The sequence below is a fragment of the Centroberyx affinis genome, unplaced genomic scaffold (genome assembly GCF_046629955.1).
Source record: "Centroberyx affinis isolate AG114_WGS23_722 - 3 ecotype Tasmania unplaced genomic scaffold, CSIRO-AGI_Caff_v1 ptg007115l_1, whole genome shotgun sequence".
Classification (NCBI taxonomy): Eukaryota; Metazoa; Chordata; class Actinopteri; order Beryciformes; family Berycidae; genus Centroberyx; species Centroberyx affinis.
The window spans coordinates 204-24,470 of record NW_027283605.1 but is presented as its reverse complement, the minus strand read 5'-3'; the positions used below and the strand labels follow the sequence as shown (position 1 = coordinate 24,470).

At 39.5% G+C, this 24,267-nt stretch overlaps 1 protein-coding gene across 1 annotated transcript; it reads left to right on the top strand.

Moving 5' to 3' along the window:
* Window positions 1–7,117: 7,117 nt before the first annotated feature.
* On the top strand, window positions 7,118–23,217 carry LOC139639309 (GDNF family receptor alpha-4-like; the record flags this gene model as incomplete). The annotated part of the gene is made up of 4 exons (XM_071513395.1): window positions 7,118–7,166; window positions 14,488–14,784; window positions 21,016–21,087; window positions 22,838–23,217. Coding segments are annotated over exons 1-4 (798 nt in total), but the record flags the coding sequence as incomplete, so codon positions are not given.
* Window positions 23,218–24,267: the final 1,050 nt, after the last annotated feature.

Here is a 24,267-nt window from a genome sequence, read left to right as displayed (position 1 = left end):
TGGAACCCACTGTGGTGGTCAGAGGTTCCTGCAGGAGCTTATAGGTTGTTGAGGGTTCTTCCAGGAACCTCATCCTATGGAAAGGTTCCTTGAAGCACCTTCAATGTAATTTTAAGTTCTTTGAGTACCCAATTGGATATTTGAGTAACCTCATCATATGTAAAGGGTTTCTTGAAGCACCTCAAATATATTTTTAAGTTCCTTGGGTACCCTACTGGATATTCAAGGTACTTTTAGTTTTTAGTGTGTACATATTACAGGTCAAAACAAGATGACATAATTGTTACTGATTGACCCAGAGGGCAACTGGATCATTCGTGGGCAACCACATGTTTGCTGTGGCTTTGTTTGCCTTTAATTTTTATCATTGTCTACACAGTAAGGCATGTTGTAATGAATAAAAGCCATAGCAGGGTGTGGTATCATACTCAAGGATGAAGACATTGGCCTAGACTCAAACATAGACCAAAACACACCTTGGTCTTTGTGAAGCAGAAGATTGTTATCTCCAACCAAGATGAGTCTGTGAAACTAGTCTTATATGGTTAATATAAAGTTTAACAGCAGGGCATAGGATTTAGAACTGAAGGACCAACAGTCTCACAAATGTGCTGAACTGTCCACAAGCATTGGATTCCTGCCTCTCGCTGTCTGTCTTCGCTCTGCTGAAAAACTAATTTAACACTGAAGGAAGGGTGGACAGCCCAGCCTCCTTTAAAAAGCAGCCAAAGAGGTTTCGAGTGGATGCAGGCACAAGTATGACTACTTGGCAGTCCGGGTTAGACAGATATGTGAGATCTGGTCCAGTCAGTGTGGGTCACCTCTGATATGATGGATATGACACAGTTTGATTGATTACATATTTATTGTAAAATTGATCAATACTACACTGGTTGTCTATGGGAAGAACCCTTAACCTGAACTGATTGAAAGAAGGCATGTATATGATATTATTGCTATTAGCAGTATACTATTAGTATTAGTGTTAGTGTTAGTATTATCCTAGCTTTCAATGGATAGTTTTAGTGTCCCATGGCGTCTAAATGCTGTTTCAGAGGCTTTTCCCCCCTGCTCCTCTTTCAAAATAAAAGCGCTCTGTGTAGAAGCCAGAATGACACATTGACGCACGGTGATGCAACATCAGGCTTTTAGTGGAATTTGACAGCAAGAAGTGCCTCTGAATGATGACTCCCTGACAAGAATAAAATGAAACACTGAGAACTTGGATTTTTTACTTTTACTTTTTTGACAAAATATTGGTTATTGGCAACTTAAGTCCAAAAATGTTATAGTATCGGCCTTCAAAAATTATTATTTTTTTTAATTATTATTATTATTTTATTATTTTTTTTTTTTCTGGTCAATTTTCACAATATCAACTAATACAGTTATGAAGGTGATTTAAGTAATACTACATCAAGAATAAAACAAAATAAACATTATATTATTATATTAACATTATATTGTCTGACCGGGAAAAAAAAAAAAAAAGGTATAGGCTGAAGCCTAAGCTTATTGTGCCTACCCATAATACTTAACAAAACATTATCCTTGCTCTACCCAAAATAGCTGTGAAACAAAACAAACAAAAAAAGAAATTATAAAAATAAATATATAAATATATAAATTTGCTAGAGAATCACAACATCATAAAACTGTACGCGTACCCTCTACCCAAAATAGCTGTGAAACAAAAACAAACAAAAAAAGAAATTATAAAAATATATATATAGATAAGTAAATTTACTAAAAAAAAAAACACAACATCATAATACAGAAACAGATAAACAAAACAAAGACAGTTCATAATTGTCATTCATTTCTCAGTGTTGGTCACAGCTTTTGTATCTTTCAAATGTACTGTTTTTGAACATCTTCTTAAACTTACATATATTACTACATTCTTTTAGTTCATTATTACAATTATTCCATAATTTGACCCCTTTCACTGTCACACATCTATTTTTTACATTTGTCCTTACCCTCTTTTTTTCAAACATATAATTTCCCCTGAATGGGTACCTGCTCTCCCTCATTGCAAACAACCCTTGGATACAGTCAGGAAGTGTTCTGTCTTTTGCTCTAAACATTATTTGTAGAGTTTTAAGGTCTACTAGGTCCATAAACTTTAAGGCATATGAATTCATAAATAATGAGTTGGTTGGATAATTATAATCAGCCTTATTGACAATTCTTATGGCTCTTTTTTGCAGTATAAAGATGGAATTTGTGCTAGTTTTGTAAGTGTTTCCCCATACTTCCACGCAGTATGTAATGTATGGAACTATGAGTGAGCAGTATAGAATAAATAGCGAGTTATAATTCAAGATGTCCTTAGTTTTGTGCAGTATTGCAATGGATTTAGACAATTTTGATTTGATATGATTTATGTGAGATTTCCAACAGAGTTTATGGTCTATTATCACTCCCAAGAATTTGTTTTCATACACTCTTTCAATTTCTACATCATTAATCTTAAGAGTTGCTTCAGAATTGATTTTACGATTTCCAAACACAATGAATTTTGTTTTACTTAGATTTAATGACAATTTATTTGTATCGAACCACTTCTTTAGGGTATCCAGTTCCCCTTCAACTGTATCCAGAAGTTGCTTCAAGTTTTTTCCTGAGCAAAATAAATTTGTGTCATCAGCAAATATAACAAAATGTAACAATTTTGACACCTTACAAATATCATTTATATACAGTACAAAGAGCTTTGGACCCAGCACCGAGCCTTGCGGAACCCCACAGGTGACCTTCCTAAGTTCTGAATCAAAATTATTTACTTGAACATACTGGTATCTATTTTCAAGGTAGCTTCTCAACCAGGAGTGTGTTACCCCTCTAATGCCATATCTTTCTAGCTTCTTCATAAGTAAACCATGATCAATGGTATCGAATGCCTTTTTGAGATCTATAAATACTCCCACTGTATATTCTTTATTGTCTATTGCAGTTGAGATATTCTCTACTAGTTCCATTAGTGCTAGTGAGGTAGACCGCTTAGCTCGAAATCCATACTGGTGGTCACTTAATAAGTTATGCTTGTCAATAAAGTTATCAAGTCTTTGTACAAATAATTTTTCTAATATTTTTGAAAATTGGGGAAGCAGAGATACCGGTCTGTAATTGGAAAATAAATGTCTATCTCCATTCTTGTAGATAGGAATGACTTTCGCTGTTTTCATTTTGTTTGGAAATATGCCTGTGAGGAAGGATTGGTTACATATATGAGTCAACGGTTTCGCAATACATTCAATAATTTTTTTAACTAATGACATATCAATGGAATTGTAGTCAGTAGACTTTTTGTTCTTGAATTTATGAACAATATCAATAACTTCATTTTCATGAACTCCACTTAGAAACATAGAATGAACGTTTACATCAGAGCTGTCATCTTCTATACCTTCCTTGTTACTCGGCTCAACAATCTCATTTGCTAAGTTAGGTCCAACTTTTACAAAGTAGTCATTAAATTCATCAGCAACCTCTTTTATGTTGTTCATAGTGACATTATGATTTTTAACAAAATAACTAGGGTAATCTGCTTTCCCAATACCTTTTTTGATTATGCTGTTGATCACTTTCCATGTTCCCTGAATATTACTTCTGTTTTCCTCCAACAGTTTACTATAATACTCCTTCTTATTACATCTCATAATGCTTATCAATTTATTTTTATATTTCTTGTATCTATTTTCATTTTCCTCTGTTCTACATTTTAGGTATTTCCTGTAGAGTGTATTTTTCTTCTTGCATGCATTCTGCAGCCCCTTAGTAATCCATGGTTTGTCCACATATTTATACTTCCCTCTAGATTTTTTTAGTGGGCAATTTTTTTCATAGAGTTCTGTTAATGTAGCCAGGAATGCATTGTAAGCTTTATCTGGTTCATCAACATAGACCTCTTTCCAGTCTTGTTTCATTAAGTCTTCCTTAAATGCATTGATGGCTTCCTGTGTTTTGTGTCGTACCAGTTTGCAAGCATTAGTATCAGCTTTAAATTTAAAATCCTTCTGGAGAAGAGCAAAGACTGGTAGGTGGTCACTTATATCATTTAAAAGCAATCCACCCATCAATTCTCTATCAATTACATTTGTAAATATGTTATCTATTAATGTTGCACTGTCTGTTGTTATTCTGCTGGGTTTTATAATCATGGGATATAGGCTAATGCTGAACATTGTGTTAATAAAGTCTAATGTATTTTTATGACCATTTGGGTTTAACAAATCGATATTGAAATCACCACATACAAATACCACCTTATTATTATTTAGATTGTCATAAATTCCAGCTATATTTTCCTTAAATTGATCAATGTCTGTTCCTGGTGTTCTGTATACACAGCTTATGATTATATTTTTGGCTTTTTCCACATCAATTTCAATAGTTATACATTCCATTAGATTATCTATAGTTGTTGTCATACTGCCTACAACTTTGCATTTGAGGTCTGTATCAACATACAGGGCAACTCCCCCTCCCCTTTTGTTGGTCCTGTTAACACAAAACATCTCATATCCCTCCAGTTCAACATCAGCAGCTTTGCCATCACTAAGCCAAGTCTCAGATATTGCAATTACATTGAATCTCTTAACAAATTGCCTCAAATAATCTTTAATTTTTTCAAAGTTAGTGTAAAGGCTTCTACTGTTGAAGTGTATTAGTGATAATGCTCCTTCCAGGTTCACATTACGGTTGAACTGATCTTCAGTATAGTACTCACAGCTGTTCTTGATGTTGTTATAGAAATGGTTCTCTGGGTCGATGCCGTTCTCAATCTCATACAGTTTATGCTCTGTATAGTCAAAAGTCTTGAAGTTTAATTGCTCACAATTATGTAGGCTGTGCAAGCTTTCCCCCACATCAATTGAGTTAGTGTCTGTTAATTCCTCATCCTCAGTATTTCCATATAGAAATGGATAATCATTGTCAATTCCTGTCATCCTTTCGATGGTAAACTTCCTATAATCCACTTGATGCGATGTCTGCCAGTCCTACATCGTCAGAATCATCTGTATTGATCCAAGTCTTTAAGTTCTCTCACCACAATCACCTTTGCCTCTTCCGGTGTTCCGTTCAGTTTTATCAATACTTTACAATTCCTTGTCCATGTCGCTTGTATCTTGTTTTGCTTTTTCATGTTGCGTGCGTGTCTGGCAATATCAGCGTTTTTCTTGGTAAGGTGCTCATTCAGGTACACTCCCGTCCCCTTCAGCTTTCTGGCCTGCTTTAATAATTCGATTTTGTGTTTTCTATTCACAAACCGAATTATGATTGTCGGCTCCTCTTTGGTGTTTCTTCGAGGAAGAGTATGGCAAGCCACGATGTTTTTGCTTTGGATGTTCATGTCTCTACTGTCAAAGAATTGAATGACCTGTTTTTCCAATGAGTACAGCTCACTTTGTGGGGAATCCTCACCTTGTTTGTCTCCCACCGTAGCCCTGGCGTAGGTTCGGTGTGTGGTTTTTAATCCGCTGATGATCAGATCATCTATTCGTGAATACTGTTCAATATCATCAACTCTCCGTTCCAGGTCTTCGATCCTCTTATCTTTCTCTTTGATTAGGATTTTCAGCTGACGCACCTCTTCCATTAGTTCAAGTAAATTCGCTTGTTGTTTAGCCACTTTGCTTATCTCCTCCGACATGAAGTTTAGAGATTTTTTGATCTCCTCCATATTCTCCTCTTGCATTGCGGTTGCCACCTTTTTAGGTGGCATTTTTCTCTCAAGTTAGACAAAACAAGCAAAACACAAACTTAACGCGAAAGGCACAGACGAGCTACATGGGCAGCGCCATCTTGGAACCTTGGACATACAGCTGATTTTTTGAAAAAAAACACATGTCGTTTGAATAATCTGGTAATCAACGTTGTTCTTTTCTCATAATGTCCTTTCATCATTTTCAGGTGTCATGTCACACTCCTTTGTCTGTCTGGGATGACTCACAATGGAGCCACGCCCACGTGTGTGTGTGTGTGTGTGTGTGTGTGTGAGTGAGTGTGTGTCATTATAATGCTCGAAAATCTGGCCTTTATGAAACATCATCAATAAGCGTGCTGCTTTTCCATTTGACTGACTTAAGCTCTGTTGTCAAAACAACAGATTGTCACTATTGTACTGGTGTTTTCATATTACTGTAGGCCTATTTTGTTCATGATTCCAAGATGACACCTCTACTGATGTGTAGCCATTTGATCCATAACTTAAACCAGTGGGTCTCAAAGTGGGGTTCAGGGACTTCCATGGGTCTTGGAAGCTGTTCCAGGGGTACTTGAAGGTGTTTCAGGGTCCCTTGAGGGGGTTCTAAGGCAGTGATTCTCAACCTTTTTCATATCAAGGACCCCTAATTTAGTCCACATTAGGGCCACGGACCCCCATTTGATGAGATTTTGTCTCTCGGACCCAAATCTGAGAATATTTTTATTGTTTGATATGATTTTGTCCAGAACTGTATAACTATCTGTATTGTAGCGAGATAACAGTGAAATTATGATCAATACAGTCATTCTTCTACATTCTCTAAGTGTGTTAACTTCTTGTAAATTAAATAATGGTTTAACAATGAAGTTTAACAATTCATCAGTTTGTTGGGGACCCCCTGGAACCCCCTCAAGGACCACTGGTGGTCTCCGGACCCCACATTGAGAACCACTGTTCTAAGGGACCTTGAGGTGGTTCTAGGGGGTCCCCTACAAAATTAGCAATAATTTATTGTCACATTCATTCGCACCTACTATCTCTAACACCTACACCTTTCTTATGTGGGACTAAAATGAAAATGTTTGACAACCCCTGATTTAAACTACTCATTTTCCACTCAAAATATGAACAAGTATCGGCAAATACGCTCTGTGATTGCTGGATTGAGAAAGTACTAAACCAACGTCCTCATCGCTGAATGGTTGGCTACACAGAAGTAGCTCCCGGACTCTTATGCTTCATTCACACTGTGTTGGTATGCGGCAGATGGCAAACCGGATGTTCAGTGTTTTCAATAGAAGAACAACGGTAAACAGCAGAACTGGTGTGAAGTGCTGCCTACCGCCTGCAGACGCACTGTGGCAAACAAAAGTAGAATTCTCCCAACTTCTGCTGTCTGCCGCGATGGCGAAGACAAACCGGATGTTGGGAGAGTCTAGCAAAATGGAAGCACGTACATTTGTTTGCCCACCTGCTCTTCTCGCTTTCTTCTTCCAATTAAGATAAATTAGTGGAGAGGCAAGAGCTTTCATCTTCTGACTGAACATTTTGGGAGTCTGGGAGAAAAAAAGCACATACTGCCAAATTTAGGATTGGCTGGGCTATTCCAATTCCATGCTTGGCTTCCTTTCCATTGACAGCGAGAATCCTATTGAATTATTCCTGCGAAATTTTAAAGTGATCATCTGCAAGATTCTTGTTTTTCCTGATTACAGAAACACCTCTGGTGATAAGAGGTAATGGCTTTGGTGTTTGTTTTTTTTGCACTCAATATAGGCACGACATGTTCTTATATTTCTTCTGTCTTCTTATATTTATTCCAAACAAAACGCTGTTGTGGCTTCTGTAAACATAAAACGCATCACTTCCAGTGCAGCAGAGCATTTTTCCTGGGAAAGACCAACCCACTCCTAGGTGTTTAGAACAGAAAGTGTAAAAGCTTTCATGAACTGGGTGTACACTGCCCATCAAAAGTTTGGACAAACCACATTATTCTTTATTTTTACTATCTTCCACATTTTAGAATAATAGTAAAGACATCATAACTATGAAACAACACAAATATTAAAAAAGTATTAAACAAAACAATCTTATATTTTAGATCAGTGGTTCTCAACATGGGGTCCGGGGACCACCAGGGGTCCTTGAGGGGTGTTCCAGGGGGTCGTCAGCAAATTGATGAATTGTTAAACTTCAGCATTATTTCATTGAACACAATTACAGAAAGTAGAAGAATGACTATTTTGATCATAGTTTCACTGTTATCTCTGTACCTACAATACAGATAGTCATGGAATTCTGGACAAAATCATATCTAACAAAAAAAAAATATTCTCAGATTTGGGTCCAAGAGAGAAAATCTCATCAAATGGGGGTCCGTGGCTCTAATGTGTAAAAAATGAGGGGTCCTTGGTATGGAAAAGGTTGAGAATCACTGTTTTAGATTATTTAAAGTAGCCGCCCTTTGCCTTGATGGAAAGGCAAAGGCTTTGGAAATAAATTCATACATAGGATCAACTTTTATTATTTATATTTGTCCAAGAAACAAATTTCAAGGATTTTACACATAAGCCTTTAGATCAAAATGGCTTTAAGAGAATGAAAAACATAGTACATTCAATGAGGTGTCAGTGTAGGATGAATCACTATTGTATGGTATATGATAGAGCAGTGATTCTCAACCTTTTTCATATCAAGGACCCCTAATTTAGTATACATTAGAGCCACGGACCCCCATTTGATGAGATTTTGTCTCTCGGACCCAAATCTGACAATATTTTTATTATTTGATATGATTTAGTCCTGAAATTTATGACAATCTGCATTGTAGGTAGAGAGATAACAGTGAAACTATGATCAAAACAGTCATTCTTCTACATTCTCTAATTGTGTTCACTTCTTGTAAATGAAATAATGCTGAAGTTTAACAGTTCATCAATTTGCTGGGGACCCCCCTGGAACGCCCCTCAAGGACCACTGGTGGTCCCCGGACCCCACGTTGAGAACCACCGCGATAGAGTAGCAAAATGAACATTTATTCATATGACGAAATAGCGAATTATTACTGCTATTTCTAACTTTTAGACATTTCGGAATCAAAATGTGAAGGAATGTGCAGTCGCTATTTAACGTCTCATTTTTTTTTTTTTTTCGTGTACGAATGCTTGAGCGGTTTCTCATCGTGGGTGACCGACATCCCACAGGGCCAAGCGGTACGGGTTTTTTTTTTTTTTTTTTTTTTTTTGAAAGCCACGGTGTGTGAAGGTCCAGCATCCCGAGGTGAACCAGGACCCGGCCCGCTCTCTCTCTCTCTCTCTGGGTTCGGCGTGTCAAGCCGGCGTGTGACAAAGTGAGTTCTGGATGGTGTGCAGGAGGGAGGCAGCGCTCCACAAAGGCTGTTTGTTCAACCAACAATGTTTTATGTATGTGGTTAGTCTTTCATCAGCACACTCAGTATTCAATTTACATACCGTCTACTGATCCGGCACTGAATGTTAAGCTGTTTATGCTCTCTCAGCCACTTTATTCTGACACTGCTGTGTGCGCGTTCGTGTACGCAACTTTGTGTGTGTGTGTTCCTGTGCGCGTGTGTGTGTGTGTGTGTGTGTGTGTGTGTGTGTGAGTCTTAGACAGATTGCTTTGCCCCCTCCACCCCCTCCCCTGTGGTTGTGCGGTATTGTGTTCTGGTAATAATGATGGGCTCTGTGCCTCCCAGTCTCCCTCCCAGCAGGACACACACATAAAAGGGTCCTTCTCGGGGCAGTCATGCGCGTGTGTGTGTGTGTGTGTGTTTTTTGTGGGTTGTTTGGGAGTGTGTGTGTGTGTGTGCGATTCTAAGAACATCATTTTCAGCGGTGCATGCTGATTGTGCTTCATACTGTGCGCGTGTCCAACCCATCAAGGTTCACATTGGCACGCTCCCTCTGTCTCTCTCTCTCTCTACCTCTGCCTCTGCCTCGCTCTCCCTCACCTCTTCCCTTTTTCCATCTATCTTTCCGTTCCCCTATTTCTCCTCCCTGTATGACATTTCTGCTGTCCTCAGAAAACTTCTCTGTACTTCCCCCGCGCGCGTCAGCTATTGGATTTTTACCAGGGGAGCCTCTCCTTTTCGGTATTGCAAATCAAAGCGGCCCACACTTTGGGAAACAACGGTTCCTCCCGGAGAACCTCGGGGTTCCGCGCGATCCGAGCGGTATCTGTTAACGAGTGAGAGCTAGCTTAAAGCGCTACTGCCATGGCTGCCGGCTGTGAGCGTCTTGGCTAACAAGGCGTCTAGATCGGTGATTCTCAACCTTTTTCATATCAAGGACCCCTAATTTAGTCCACATTAGAGCCACGGACCCCCATTTGGACAGTCCACCAGTGAGATTTTGTCTCTCAGACCCAAATCTGAGAATATTTTTTATTGTTAGATATGATTTTGTCGAGAATTCCATGACTATCTGTATTGTAGGTAGAGAGATAACAGAGAAACTATGATCAAAACAGTCATTCTTATAGATTCTCTAATTGTGTTAACTTCTTGTTAAATCAAGTTAAATGAATCGTTAAATTAAGTTTAACGATTCATCAATTTGCTGGGGACCCCCTCAACGACCCCTGGTGGTCCCCGGACCCCACGTTGAGAACCACTGGTCTAGATTGCTACAAAAAAAAAAGGGAAGGAGACAGGATGGAGAGTAAGATGGGTAGAAAGGAGAATAGAGGAGAATTGGCAAATAGAGGGAGGTGGAATTGCATAAAACAGGATGTTGCTTATTAAAAGTTAAACAAGTGAAAATTAGCTTTGCTTCCTTGCTTGCTAGCTGTGAGCATCTTGGCGAACAAGGTGTCTAGATTGCTAAAAAAAAAAAAAAAAAAGGGAAGGAGACAGGATGGAGAGTAAGATGGGTAGAAAGGAGAATGCGGTTTGGCAAATAGAGGGAGGTGGAAAGATGCGTGGATGAATTGCATAAAATAGAATGTTGCTAAAGGTTAAACAACTGAAAATAGCACTACGTCTTTGCTTGCTAGCTGTGAGCTGTCTCTTACTACAAAGCCAAGACAGCCAGCGTTGGTGACTGTCTACAGCTGACATTAACAAAGATGAACACTTCCATACACCAGCACATTAAACAATAGTCAGCTTGAAAATTGTAACAATGAAAACTACAATATAAATCAGCAATAATAGCTTTACTACAACTTAGCTAACATTACTATTAACATAAATTTAGCAAGGCCTAGCCTACTACGCTAACATTACATCCTCAACAAAGAAGTAAGCCCATTGTTTGTCGAGCAAACAAAATCCAATGTCAAATTTCATGATTTACCTCATCAGGAAACCAGGGAACTTGAAATTAATCTTGTACTAGCTAGCCAAACACTTCCACAAGCTATTTGAATTGTAGAGAAAAATCAGTCTTTGAATGCAAATGGCCATCGGGAGAAAAATCATTTATGTCGTGGCCACGATTTACTGTAACGTGCACGATATGCAATTTGAGCTTGTTTTCTTTTTTCGTGTGCTCAAGATAATTTGTTCCCTCGATTTCCTCTTTACGTGCACAAATTGGCAAAACGTGCCCTCAAAATAGTGATATGGTGCTCTGGATATATAATACATGCGCTCTTCACAAGCTTATAAAGAGTCAGTGCACATATTGGTGATTATGTTTAAATGTGGCCTGTCCTGGGTGTGTTGCAGCTGATTGTGTTTACGTGGCCTGAAGGTTAAGTGGCAAAATATGTTGCAATATTTGGGAGATATGCCTATTCAGTGTAAACAGACAATGGATATTAACATACCAAATCCTTACTAGGCCTATCTGCAATACCTAAAAGGTTCCTTTTAAGTTGCATTTTTTCCAACAAATTGTATCTCTAGTGCACGTTACAGTAAATCCTGGACTCAATATAACTTTTTTTCCCTCCCAATGGCCACTCCTGGGCTCTGTAGCAGTGAAAACTAGCAGCAGAAGGGGCAGTCACTAATAAAGGTTACTACATTTCTTGCAATGGCAGGCATGGCAGTTCAACAAGTCCTAATGAAAATTCCACAGGTTCCACAGCAAATGGGGATGATGGCCATTTTGGCATGGCTAAAACCCTTACAGTCCCTCACTATGAAAATGATTCCTTGAAAAATCGCTCAGGTAGTGGGGTTCTTTAACCGTAACCCCATCAAATGTTGTTTTCAAGTGATTTGTGTGACCGTATAATTTTAATTTAAAATACCAGCAGACTGTGTTTTGGTCATTTCTTTGACTAGTATGTGCCAGGCATTCTTTTGAAACTTTAATTGCAAAAGCATTTGATCTAGTGGTGCAGTAAAAGCATAATTTCATTATCAAGTCAAGAATAGTAGAAATACGATTTTAAAGCCTGCAAGATTAAATTCAATTTAATTGCCTGTTTAGTATTATTAATGGGGCAGTTGTTTCAGAAAGTGTTATCTATGTAACCTTAGAGGGTGGGTTCTTTTATAAAAAAAAACAAAAAAAAACAACAACTGGAAAGTGTTAATCAGAGAACTTCCAGTTTCACTTTGAAGATCCGCTAAAGGTTGATATGAGGAGCTTTTTCTTTTTACAGTCTAACAGCATCACGCAGAACATTTTCTGGGAAGATAGAATAGAAAAATATACAATATCATGCTGTGTAAGCTCTAGCATTCAACCACACACACAGGCACGCACGAACACACACACACACACACACACACACACACACGCACAATGACAATGCAAATTTGGACACTTTGAGAGGAATTCTTCACAGGTTTTTGCAACTTGAAAATGAAGGAAAAGGAGGATAGGAGTCAGATTGAATTGTAAATTTCATTGTTCATTTTTTTTTTCATTTTATATTCTGTTCACTGCCGAAGTCATCTTTCTACAAAGCAATAACACGGGCTAAAAATTCCATAGGAAACCCCAGAGATAGAACAGAACAGAACACAATAGAATAGAATGGAATAGAATAGACCTTTATGGACATAAAAAGTAATTGGCCAGATTACAGTAGAACATCCCTAAGAAATTTTATGCAAGCAAAGTTTTTAAAACTTAACTCCATTTTTTACTTTTTCACTTTGTGGAATACAAATTGTAGGATAAAGCTGAACATATTATTATTATTATTAAACCTTTATTTAGACAGGTAATCTCATTGAGACATGGGGTCTCACGGGGTCTCATTCACAAGAGAGACCTGGATATAAACGTAACAAAAACATAACAATGTAACGTAAAAAACGAATTTTACATCATATTTTCCAAGGCAGATAGTAACTAGTTAGTACAGAAAACATTTCTAATATATATGAAAAAAAAAACATTTTAGCCACAAATGAGACATCACTGAGTCTATATATAATTGTTTTTATTTTGTCTTCATCTTTGGTGCTCAGCGCTCATTGCTGTGGCGTTTCTGCACTGCACCTCCCACAGATCACCTGTCAATCAAACAGCTGTTTTACTATGAATTGATACCGTGCCATAATATCATACTGTGAAAATGTTGTGCTTGTTTTGGTTGACGTCGAACTTGACCTCCTCCTGTGCGTTGCTGACTGTCAAATGCTTGCCGAGATGATATGAAAATGCCTCTGATTATTACTTTAACTGGCAGAGGTGGGAACTCCAATCAGACTTGTCACTTGTCAGTCACAATTTTAATTGCTTGAGACTTGACTTGATGCATGAAGAGAAGACTTGAGACTTGACTTGACTTGGGTTCTGGTGACTTGGGACTTGACTCTGACTTGTACTTTGATGACTTGAAAAGGTTTCTAAAGTCTTGACTTGAGATCTTGCCAAGTTTTTATCCTATTAAAACCATATTGCATTGAAAAGTCCTAGATATTTTGTTTTCTTTAAGATATTAAATTGATACTGGACTCTTGATTTGTTCTGAGTTGACTTGCTGTTCTACATTTAGACTTGAGACTTGACTTGATGCATGGAGAGAAGATTTGAGACTTGACTTGACTTGGGTTCTGGTGACTTGGGACTTGACTCTGACTTGTACTTTGATGACTTGAAAAGGTTTCTAAAGTCTTGACTTGAGATCTTGTGTTTGTGTGAATGACTCAGATTGAAAGTGATGAGATTTGTTCCAGCAGACGACTGAATTGAAATTCTGTTTTCTGAATTTGTATGGAATGATTGAATTTATTGAAGTTGAAACTGATTCTAGAAATCAAACTCATGATGCTCTTACCAGTTTGTATCCTATTAAAACCATATTGCATTGAAAAGTCCTAGATATTTAGTTTTCTTTAAGATATTAAATTGATACTGGACTCTTGATTTGTTCTGACTTGACTTGCTGTTCTACTTTTAGACTTGAGACTTGACATTAATGACATGGACTGGACTTGGACTTGACTTGGTAATCTACATTTAGACTTGAGACTTGACATTAATGACATGGACTTGACTTGCTGTTCTACATGTAGACTTGAGACTTGCCTTGAGACTTGTGCCTCAAGACTTGAGACCCGAGCAAAGTTGACTTGGTCACACCTCTGTTATGGTTCTATAGCACCATAAAGGTTCTATGTAGATCCATTTGAGCATGGAACCCATTATGGCCCTATAAAGAAGCCTTCTTTATAGCATTGTAAAGTGTTCTTCTCTGGCACAAGCCTATAGTACCGTTTCCTGCTACCACATTAGGTACAACCCTTTTCTTAAGAGTGTGTGGCAGTTATGTGATGAGTCTGACCTTTCTCTCTATATTCTGTCTCTCCCTTTTACTATCCCCCCCCCCCCCCCCCCCGGCCTTAGGTGTGTCGCCGTCCTCGGGGCCCATCTTCCCCTTCCCCCCGTCCCCCGCCGACTGCGTGGAAGCTCACCGGGGGTGCGCCGCCGACCCCCGGTGCGAGGCCCTGTACCGGGGCCTGGAGCTGTGCGCCGCCGACGCCGCGCTCTCTCCGCTGGGGGAGCAGGCGGCCGCCGAGTGCCTGGAGAGCCAGGACGCCCTGCTGGCCAAACACTCGGCCCTGCTGGCCTGCAAGTGCCAGCGAGGCTCCCGCCGAGAGGAGCACTGCCTCCGCGTCTACTGGAGGGTCCGCCTCCTGCCGGGTCAGTAGGGGTCGTGTGTGTGTGTGTGTGTGTGTGTGTGTGTGTGGGTATGACTTAAGCCACATTCAGGGACACACACCAGACTTGAGACCAGTTGATTGGGGGCGGCTTGTGCAATTGGGGACAAAAGCCGAGTCCCCAATTGGTAAAAAGCTGATTTTTGGGTCAGTGGTTATGGTTAGGGTAAGTCTCCAGGAAATAAATGTAAGTCTATGTAAAGACCCCAAAAGTGACATAAGTAAGACTGTGTGTGTGTGTGTGTGTGTGTGTGGGTATGACTTAAGCCACTTTCAGGGACACACACCAGACTTGAGACCAGTTGATTGGGGGCGGCTTGTGCAATTGGGGACAAAAGCCGAGTCCCCAATTGGTAAAAAGCTGATTTTTGGGTCAGTGGTTAAGGTTAGGGTTATGGTTATGGTTATGGTTAGGTTAAGTCTCCAGGAAATGAATGTAAGTCTATGTAAATACCCCAAAAGTGACATAAGTAAGACTGTGTGTGTGTGTGTGTGTGTGTGTTTGTATTTTCATGCAAATTACATGATGTATCAAATTAGAAAAGCTGACCTTTGCATATTTTCATGCATATATTTCCACTTCCACAACACAGTACGCTGTGTTGATCATTTCTGCTTGCATATTTTTATATCTCTCCCCCATTTTTTTCTATTGTTATTTATATTCTATTTGCCTCTGACGTATGCTATTACAATTTGCTGCAATTTCCGTTGAAGCTAAAACATTTTTTTTTTACACTCACAAGTCTCCAAGTCCATGTCTCCGTTTTAATCTTCAGAAATATGAAATATCACCAACATTATCTAACACTAAAGAACAATAAAAACGTACCCAGGACTAATCAAGACTAATCAATTTTTGAAAGGCTCTTGCTGTTTTTCTGGCGAATTTCCTGACATCCAGGAATTTATTATTGGCTTCCACCCAGCTGATGGAAACCCACCTGATTGACGTTTTATTTTTTATTTTTTGCAACATTTCAAAAGTTCGCTTCAGCTTTGCTTGACAGTTGGATGGAAACACAGCTACTGCCTTGCATGGGACTGGCTGAGAAATGAATGGTGGTGTATCTAATACTCAGGCTCCCTCCGGGGCTTATTTAAACCAACACAGATCCCTTAATAACAAAATTGTCTGATACTGGTCAAATGAGGGATTATTGATAGTGTGTATATTTATCCTTAAAAAGGCTGACAATTCAAAATGGCAGTAACTGAACATGACCTGGTGCTGATTCATGTGAAGGTGATGTTTTTTACTAGCAGCAGCATTGCAACACACTACTGTGTGGCAGATGGAATTACTGGAATAACGATCAGTGTCAGGCCGTCTCAGACTGGAAATCAAGTTTCGAAGTGTGACTGTTGGTTTGGGAACTACAGTGAAATGTAACAGTAGAGTTAGCTGTGATAATGGTTAGAGGAGCACAGAATAGCCTGTGCACACACACACACATACACAGGACCTTCCAATAACTACATTCACTCCCTAACCCATAACCCTAATTGTAATTGTATTTTTTTTTAATTTAGCACTAGGGCTGGGCAATATATTGATATTATATCGATATCGTGATATGGCATAAGTGTTGTCTTTTCCTGGTTTTAAAGGCTGCATTACAGTAAAGTGATGTCATTTTCTGAACTTACCAGACTGTTCTAGCTGTTCTATTATTTGCCTTTACCCACTTAGTCATTATATCCACATTACTGATGATTATTTATCAAAAATCTCATTGTGTAAATATTTTGTGAAAGCACCAATAGTCATCGATATCGAGGTATTTGGTCAAAAATATCGTGATATTTGATTTTGTCCATATCGCCCAGCCCTATTTAGCACAAAAGTGTAATTCAAACAAAATACCCATAATGTATACCAACGACAGCAAGTACTCAACAACAAGTACTCAAAAAAAACAAAAAAAAAAACATCATGAAGAAACCCCAAGGGGCTTATGGAGTGTCTCCCTTAACAAAACATCATCATAATTACTATGTAATATAGGCAACTCAGAAACAAAACCCAAACCAGAGTTAAAAAGAACAAAAGAAGACGGTATAAACACATAAATACATCAAATAGTACTGATAAATAAATGGGGGAAAAAGTGGAAAATAAGTAAATGAATATGAAAAAGAAACAGAAAAGGAAAATAAAAGCTAAGGAATAAAGAGAGACGGCAGAAAAAATAAAAAATAAAAAAATGTAATTAATTATACCAAAAAAATAAACTAAGCTCAGTAAGCATGATGATTGTGAATTCTTTTTTTTTTTTCTTTTTTTAAACAGATTGGATGAAAGGTCAAAGAAATGGGGCTTCGGCTGTCTTACATCTTGTATTTTTTTTTAACCCCAAACCCAAGCCCCACTTCTAAACTAGCCTCCTGTAGAAGTGTGGTCCAGCTGAGATGACCTTTCGTCTAAAATGAAAACACACATACACACACTCACACAGGGGTGGACTTAGTGATTTGGGGGCCCTAGGCAAAGGCAAGCATGGGGCCCCCTGAATCCCAACCCTCTCCCTTTTTAATCCATCCTTTCTACATATTACCATCAAGTTGGGGCCAGTGGTGGAAAGTAACTAAGTACATTTACTCAACTCAAGTACTGTACTTAAGTACAATTTTGAGATACTTGTACTTTATTTGAGTATTTCCATTTGATGCTACTTTATACTTCCACTCCACTACATTTCAGAGGGAAATATTGTACTTTCTACTCCACTACATTTATTTGACAGCTTTAGTTACTTTTCAGATGGAGATTTGACACAATGGATAATATAACAAGCTTTTAAAATACAACACATTGTTAAAGATGAAACCAGTGGTTTCCAACCTTTTTGGTTTTTGACGTCTTACAAAAAGCAGTGTGTAGTCGGGGTCACATTTCAGATGTCTATGAGTTGTTAACAGCTCCACCAAATAGTGATTTTCCCCTCTAAACCTCACATGGTTTCATTTCAATAAATGTTCAAATGATCCAATATTTCAGCAAAAATCAAAGATTAGAGAAAAGTCCAAAAACTGAAAACAGATTTGTGTATCAGAACTTTGTTTTTTCTTCTTTCCTCTCCCATTAATCATCTCAGGACCCCTCAGATTTATCCGGTGACCCTTTGGAGGGGCCCGACCCCTAGGTTGGGAACCACTGGACTAAACTAGCTAACTGTATATAAAGTAGTTCAAACTAGCTCCACCTCCAGCAGCTACAACAGTAACATGCTGCTTACACACTGATGCTTCAGTATTAATAATCTAATGATGTCATATATAATAAAATATCAGTCAGAGGGACCAAAGCACTACTTTTACTTTAATACTTTAACTACATTTTGCTGCTAATACTTATGTACTTTTACTTAAGTAGGATTTTTCATGCGGGACTTTTACTTGTAATGGAGTATTTGTACATTGCTGTATTGGTACTTTTACTTAAGTAAAGGATCAGAGTGCTTCTTCCACCACTGTGCGCAGGTCTTGGGCGTGGAACCGTATCCGGAGAGCCGGTGTGATGTGTGTATCAGTAAGTGAGCTAACCCTAGCCAGCGGACTCCTCCTCCCCTGTGGCCTATTAGTCAGCAGAGCATTAGTGTAATTACACACTCCTCAGCTCCCAACGCTGCTAGGCTGCTCTAGCGTGTCATTACCATAAATATATAGCCCAGAATGGGATTTACATACATAAACACTTTACATGCCATTACATTCTTGATTGAGTCTGTACTTTGGAGTGTGTTGAATAATTTGTAGGAAGAAACGGCTGGTCCAGTTCACTAGTCAATCAAGCCTCTGCTAATGGGTTTCACAATGAGACAAAAGCTGCCTCCCAGTGAAGAGAGCCAATAAAATAAGGTCATGGTGACTTTGGGTTTTCCTTTATATGCTGCCTTCATTTGAGCCGTGCCGATTTGATTTAAAGCGCCGGAGGAAGCATGCCATTGGTTGACGACGGTTGTTACTATGAGGTCATGCTTCAGCCGCAGAAAGCCCCTCCGTACTGAAATGTTCTGTAACGTAATTGTGTGCGGCGGGTCACGCTGTCGGGCCGCGTCTCTGTTAGTTGCGTTCGGTGTGGCGTGTTCGCATCTCATTCGATTAGCGAGCGATATGAGGAAACGTCCAGATTTGGAAATTATATAAGAGCACAAAAACGTATATCATCGAGAAGGGAAACGCGTCACGTTAGATCTGCCTGTGAGGCTCGACCCGTACCTCGCATCTCTACCGTCTTCTAAATAAAGGATAACTGGAAAATGAAAAAAAAAAAAGATTGCATGGAAATAAATGACAGCCTTTGTTCTCCCAATCAGCTTTTGTGAAGAAGGTGTCAATTTGACACGGTGAGCCGTCACAGCGGAATGCTGCGCAGGTTTATTTTTCCCCGCTGAGGGGACAGGAGATGTTATAGTTGGAAGCAGTGAGTTGCTTTTACAGTGTGTCGGGGCATGCTGGCAGCATTGGCCAGGGTTTGACCGGGTTTGACCGAGTTTGACCAGGATTAATGAGGATTGGTCAGGTTGGAACAGGTTTGATCAGGTTTGGTCGGATTTGGTCAGATTTAGTCAGGTTTGGTCATATTTGGTCATATTTGGTCATATTTGGTAAGATGTAGTCAGATTTGGTCAGATTTAGTCAGGTTTGGTCAGCTTTAGTCAGCTTTGGCCAGGTTTGGTCAGGTTTGGTCAGATTTGGTCAGGTTTGGTCAGATTTAGTCAGGTTTGGTCAGGTTTGGTCAGATTTAGTCAGGTTTGGCCAGGTTTGGTCATATTTGGTCAGATTTAGCCAGGTTTGGTCAGATTTAGTCAGGTTTGGCCAGGTTTGGTCATATTTGGTCAGATTTAGTCAGGTTTGGTCAGATTTAGTCAGGTTTGGTCAGGTTTGGTCATATTTGGTCAGATTTAGTCAGGTTTGGTCAGATTTAGTCAGGTTTGGCCAGGTTTGGTCATGTTTGGTCAGATTTAGTCAGGTTTGGTCAGATTTAGTCAGGTTTGGTCAGCTTTAGTCAGGTTTGGCCAGGTTTTGGTCATATTTGGTCAGATTTAGTCAGGTTTGGTCAGATTTAGTCAGGTTTGGTCATATTTGGTCAGATTTAGTCAGGTTTGGTCAGCTTTAGTCAGGTTTGGTCAGGTTTGGTCATATTTGGTAAGATGTAGTCAGATTTGGTCAGCTTTAGTCAGGTTTGGCCAGGTTTGGTCATTTCGTCAGATTTGGTCAGGTTTGGTCAGGTTTAGTCAGGTTTGGTCAGATTTGGTCAGGTTTGGTCATTTAGTCAGATTTGGTCAGGTTTGGTCAGGTTTGGTCAGGTTTGGTCAGGTTTGGTCAGGTTTGGTCATGTAGTCAGATTTGGTCAGGTTTGGTCAGGTTTAGTCAGGTTTGGTCAGATTTGGTCAGATTTGGTCATTTAGTCAGATTTGGTCAGGTTTGGTCAGGTTTAGTCAGGTTTGGTCAGGTTTGGTCAGGTCTGGTCAGATTTAGTCAGGTTTGTTCAGACCATAGTACAATTAAAGCTGTTGAGTAAAATGTGACAAAAAGAAGAAAAAAGACGTGACATTTGTGAACAGCTGTTAATGCACATATCCAGATCATATCCATATCCAAATCTGCACATACTGTCTACACATTTCGCACATCATGTATGCTGTAATTTCACATATTTGTTCCGTTCATATTCTCATATTCTTCTCATTTTTGCAATGCTGCATATATAGATATTTTGATCATTTCCACTTATTCAATCCTGCGCATATCTCATATTCTTTTCATATCATACTTCTTCATTCACTTTTCTCTCTGTTTGTTCTCCTGCTGTTGTTTTGCACACCCTCATACTGTTGTAGTTCATATTTTTCATTTAGACATTTCCACAACATGTTCCAGTGTTGACATTGTTGGTTGTATTATGTTTAACACCTCCATTTTCTCTATTCCTGTTAATATAATTATTGTTATTATTATTTTGCTGTATCCTACTATTTGCTGCTGCTTAATTTCCCTACAGGGATCAATAAAGTTTAATTTAATAATTTTCATTTTAGCATACAATTAATGTAAATAGGAAATAATTCATCTCCTATTAATATTTGGTACAGTGGTACCTGTGTATGATCTGGTGACGATGTTGTATGTGTATGTTTATGTTTGTGTGTGTGTGTGTGTGTGTGTGTGTGTGTGTGTGTGTGTGTGTGTGTGTACTCCTTTTCTCCAGGGGAAGACGAGCTTGAAATGTCTCCCTATGACGACACGCACATGGACAGTCGTATGGCCTCCTTAGTGGCAGGTAAACACACACACACACACACACACACACACACACACACACACACACACACACACACACACACACAAACACTCTCTCTCATGCTGACTGTTATAATTAGGTCGTACGAGTCAATGTTCATCACCGTCACACATGGATTATTTAATGGCAGACAGCTCTATAGTTGTGTTTGTCATACAAGTACACTTCACCGGAGCAGCTCAATTCATCGCCAAGCTACAAACATGTTAATCAATATGTATCAATCAATAAATAAATCTATAGCCAGTGATCAGCTGGCTGAGGGAACTCCTCTCTCTTCGTTCCTTTTCCTCTTTCGTAAAGTTCAATTGGTAACACTTTACAATAAGGGTACATTAGTTAAGGGTTAGTTAATGCTTAATAACCCTTAATTAACAGTTAACTAATGTGTCTGGTAATCATTTACTAATGGTGTTCATGTTAACTAAGGTATTAATTTATACATTATTTAATAGTCATCTTTATAAACTATTAAATGTATAAATTAATGTTCCACATGTTCTCCTGGGTTTCCTCCTCCAATCAGCTGGATTGGAGACTCTAAATTGCCCTTAGCTATGAATGTGAGTATGACTGTCTGTCTATCTGTTAGCCCAGATGGACTGGAGACCTGTCCAGGGTTGTCTCTTATTAATGGTTACCCAGTAAGCATTTGACAGATGGTAATGACAGGAAGAGGCCAAGTTCAACACCAACCCAAATGAGCACAAGATTTTCACAATATGATATTGTGGCACTGTAAAAATCCATATTAAAACATCTTTGGAAAGTGTTTTGGGCTGATCTCAGAAAGATATTTAGGTAGATTTCCTCAAACGATGCAGATAGCAGACTGCAGACGTAATCTCAACCTTCTCGCTATATTTACACAGGTTTTTTTTCGACGTTGGTGGAGGTTGTCATATCAACATCTATTCAACATCAAAACATTTGCTGGTATTATTAATGTTTTTCCTCCACTCACTTTGTCATTTCACTCCCTCCTCCGTCCTATTCCTCATCTGCTCCCTCCACAGCACCTCCAGCCTCCTCATTCTTGTGTGACTGATTGTGCGTGATTTTTAGGCATGTTTTTTTTTTTTTTTTTTTTTGGTTGCTCTCAGGTCTCTCTTGAAAAAGAGAACAGGATCTCAGTTAGACTACCAGATTAAGTATAGGTTATATATGGCTTTTTGAAAGACATTTGGGTCCTGATTTCACTGAACCGTGCAGGTAACAGCCACGGACAAATACGGACGTCATCTCCGCGTTCATTTTGCCCCTAGATTTACTGTGGAAGCAAATTCAACATATGTATTAACAGCTGAACTGGGGTCACCTCAGGGAATGTAAGGTTTCATGATGTATGGTCACCTCACTGTAACCCTTGTGCCATAACCTACTATGCCAGAGGTCTTGTTGTCAGAATGGCTCCTGGAAGTCTCCCAAGATGTCCATGGAAGCTCTAACTTAAGCCATAACATGTCTTGCTTCTACTCTACTTTGGTGACCTGTTCTAATGTCAGCACATTCTGTACGTCCTTGGAAGATACATAAAGGACTGGTTCAATCTCTTTCTCTTTAGAAGAAGTGTACGTAGCCTCCTGCCGCGCAAGAGTCTCCTTTCAATAAATATATACCCAAGTAAGACGAACCTCTGACTCTAGAACATTTCTTCAACATTTACGCTGCTTTACTTCCCTCCTTCCTCCCAATCCTCCCCAACCCCCTACCCCCCAACCCCCCACAGCCTCCTCGCTCATGCTGCTGGACGTGGAGAACCAGTGCCTGAAGGCGGCCCAGGACTGCGGCCTGTACGAGAAGTGCGGCTCGCTGCGGTCCGAGTACGTGGTGGCCTGCACCAAGCCGGTCCCCCCCACCGACCGCTGCAACCAGCACAAGTGCCACCGGGCCCTGCGGCGCTTCCTGGAGCGCGTGCCGGAGGAGTACAGCCTGGGCGTCCTGTTCTGCCCCTGCACCAACACGCTGTGCGGGGAGAGGAGGAGGAAAACCATCGTGCCCTCCTGCTCCTACCAGGAGACGGAGGGACTGCAACCCAACTGCCTGCACCAGCAGAGCTTCTGCCGCCGGGACGACCTCTGCAGGTCAGAGACCCGAGCTGAGATGAGGGTATAGGTTACACCGATACACGGGTTGGACCAAATTATGGGGCCGATATTGTCCTTTCGTTCCTCAAAAAGACCCAGGGGAGTACGTGGTCCGCGATGTCAGAAGTCGGCTTAAAGTCCGAACCGGCTGACAATCGTTAACTCCAGAAGTGTTTGCCGATCATACTGAATGAGTGAAAGTACCGTATGTGCAAAAAGAACCAGTAATGCAAAGTAAATAGGGTTAAGTTTGCTGAGTTCTCAGGTGCAAAATGAGCCGCCATCATGAAGGACGTTCTAATTGGTCAAAAATATGCATGAAAGATCCTTTTGAGCACTAGCTTGATGAGCAGGAACAGCTAAATGTAGCAGTTTACTTTCAAAAAGTATATATATATATTTTTTATTCATTCTATTGTACATTTTATGTACCACTTTTATATGCAGTATAGCAATGAATCTCAGAAAGACTGACTGACATGTGATCTGCATTGTTTTTGGAAATATGACTCATGATATACAGTCTCTAGAAGTGCATGATTCAACTTTTTCCCATGGTCTCGTGTTAAAAAAGCAAACGGAAATCGCAATAAATTGTAATATCGAATCGCAATACTTAAGAATCGCAATACATATCGAATCGGCACCCAAGTATCGTGATAGTATCGAATCGGGTCCATATGGTCCCAGCCCTATGGTCCAGTCAGTGTGGTCCACCTCTGATATGATAGATGTAATGCAGTTTGATTACATTCTAGAATTGACCAATACTACACTGGTTGTCTATGGGAAGCCCTTAACCTGAGAAGATTCTAATGAGCCATCTTGATCAGATTCCACACCAGTATACATGAATATGCAGTTATTATGATTATTAATATTATTCTCCTGGGTTTCAGTGGAGATTTGATGGTCCAAATGCAGAGGCTTCTCCACCCTGATGAGTATATAATTCTGGGGGAAACACTGAATACTGAATACTTTTCTGGCATGAGAATGGTCAAATTTGAAGATCTTGAAAACTGCCAAAAAAATACTAGTGGCTTCAATCCAAAAATATTGGTACCCCAGC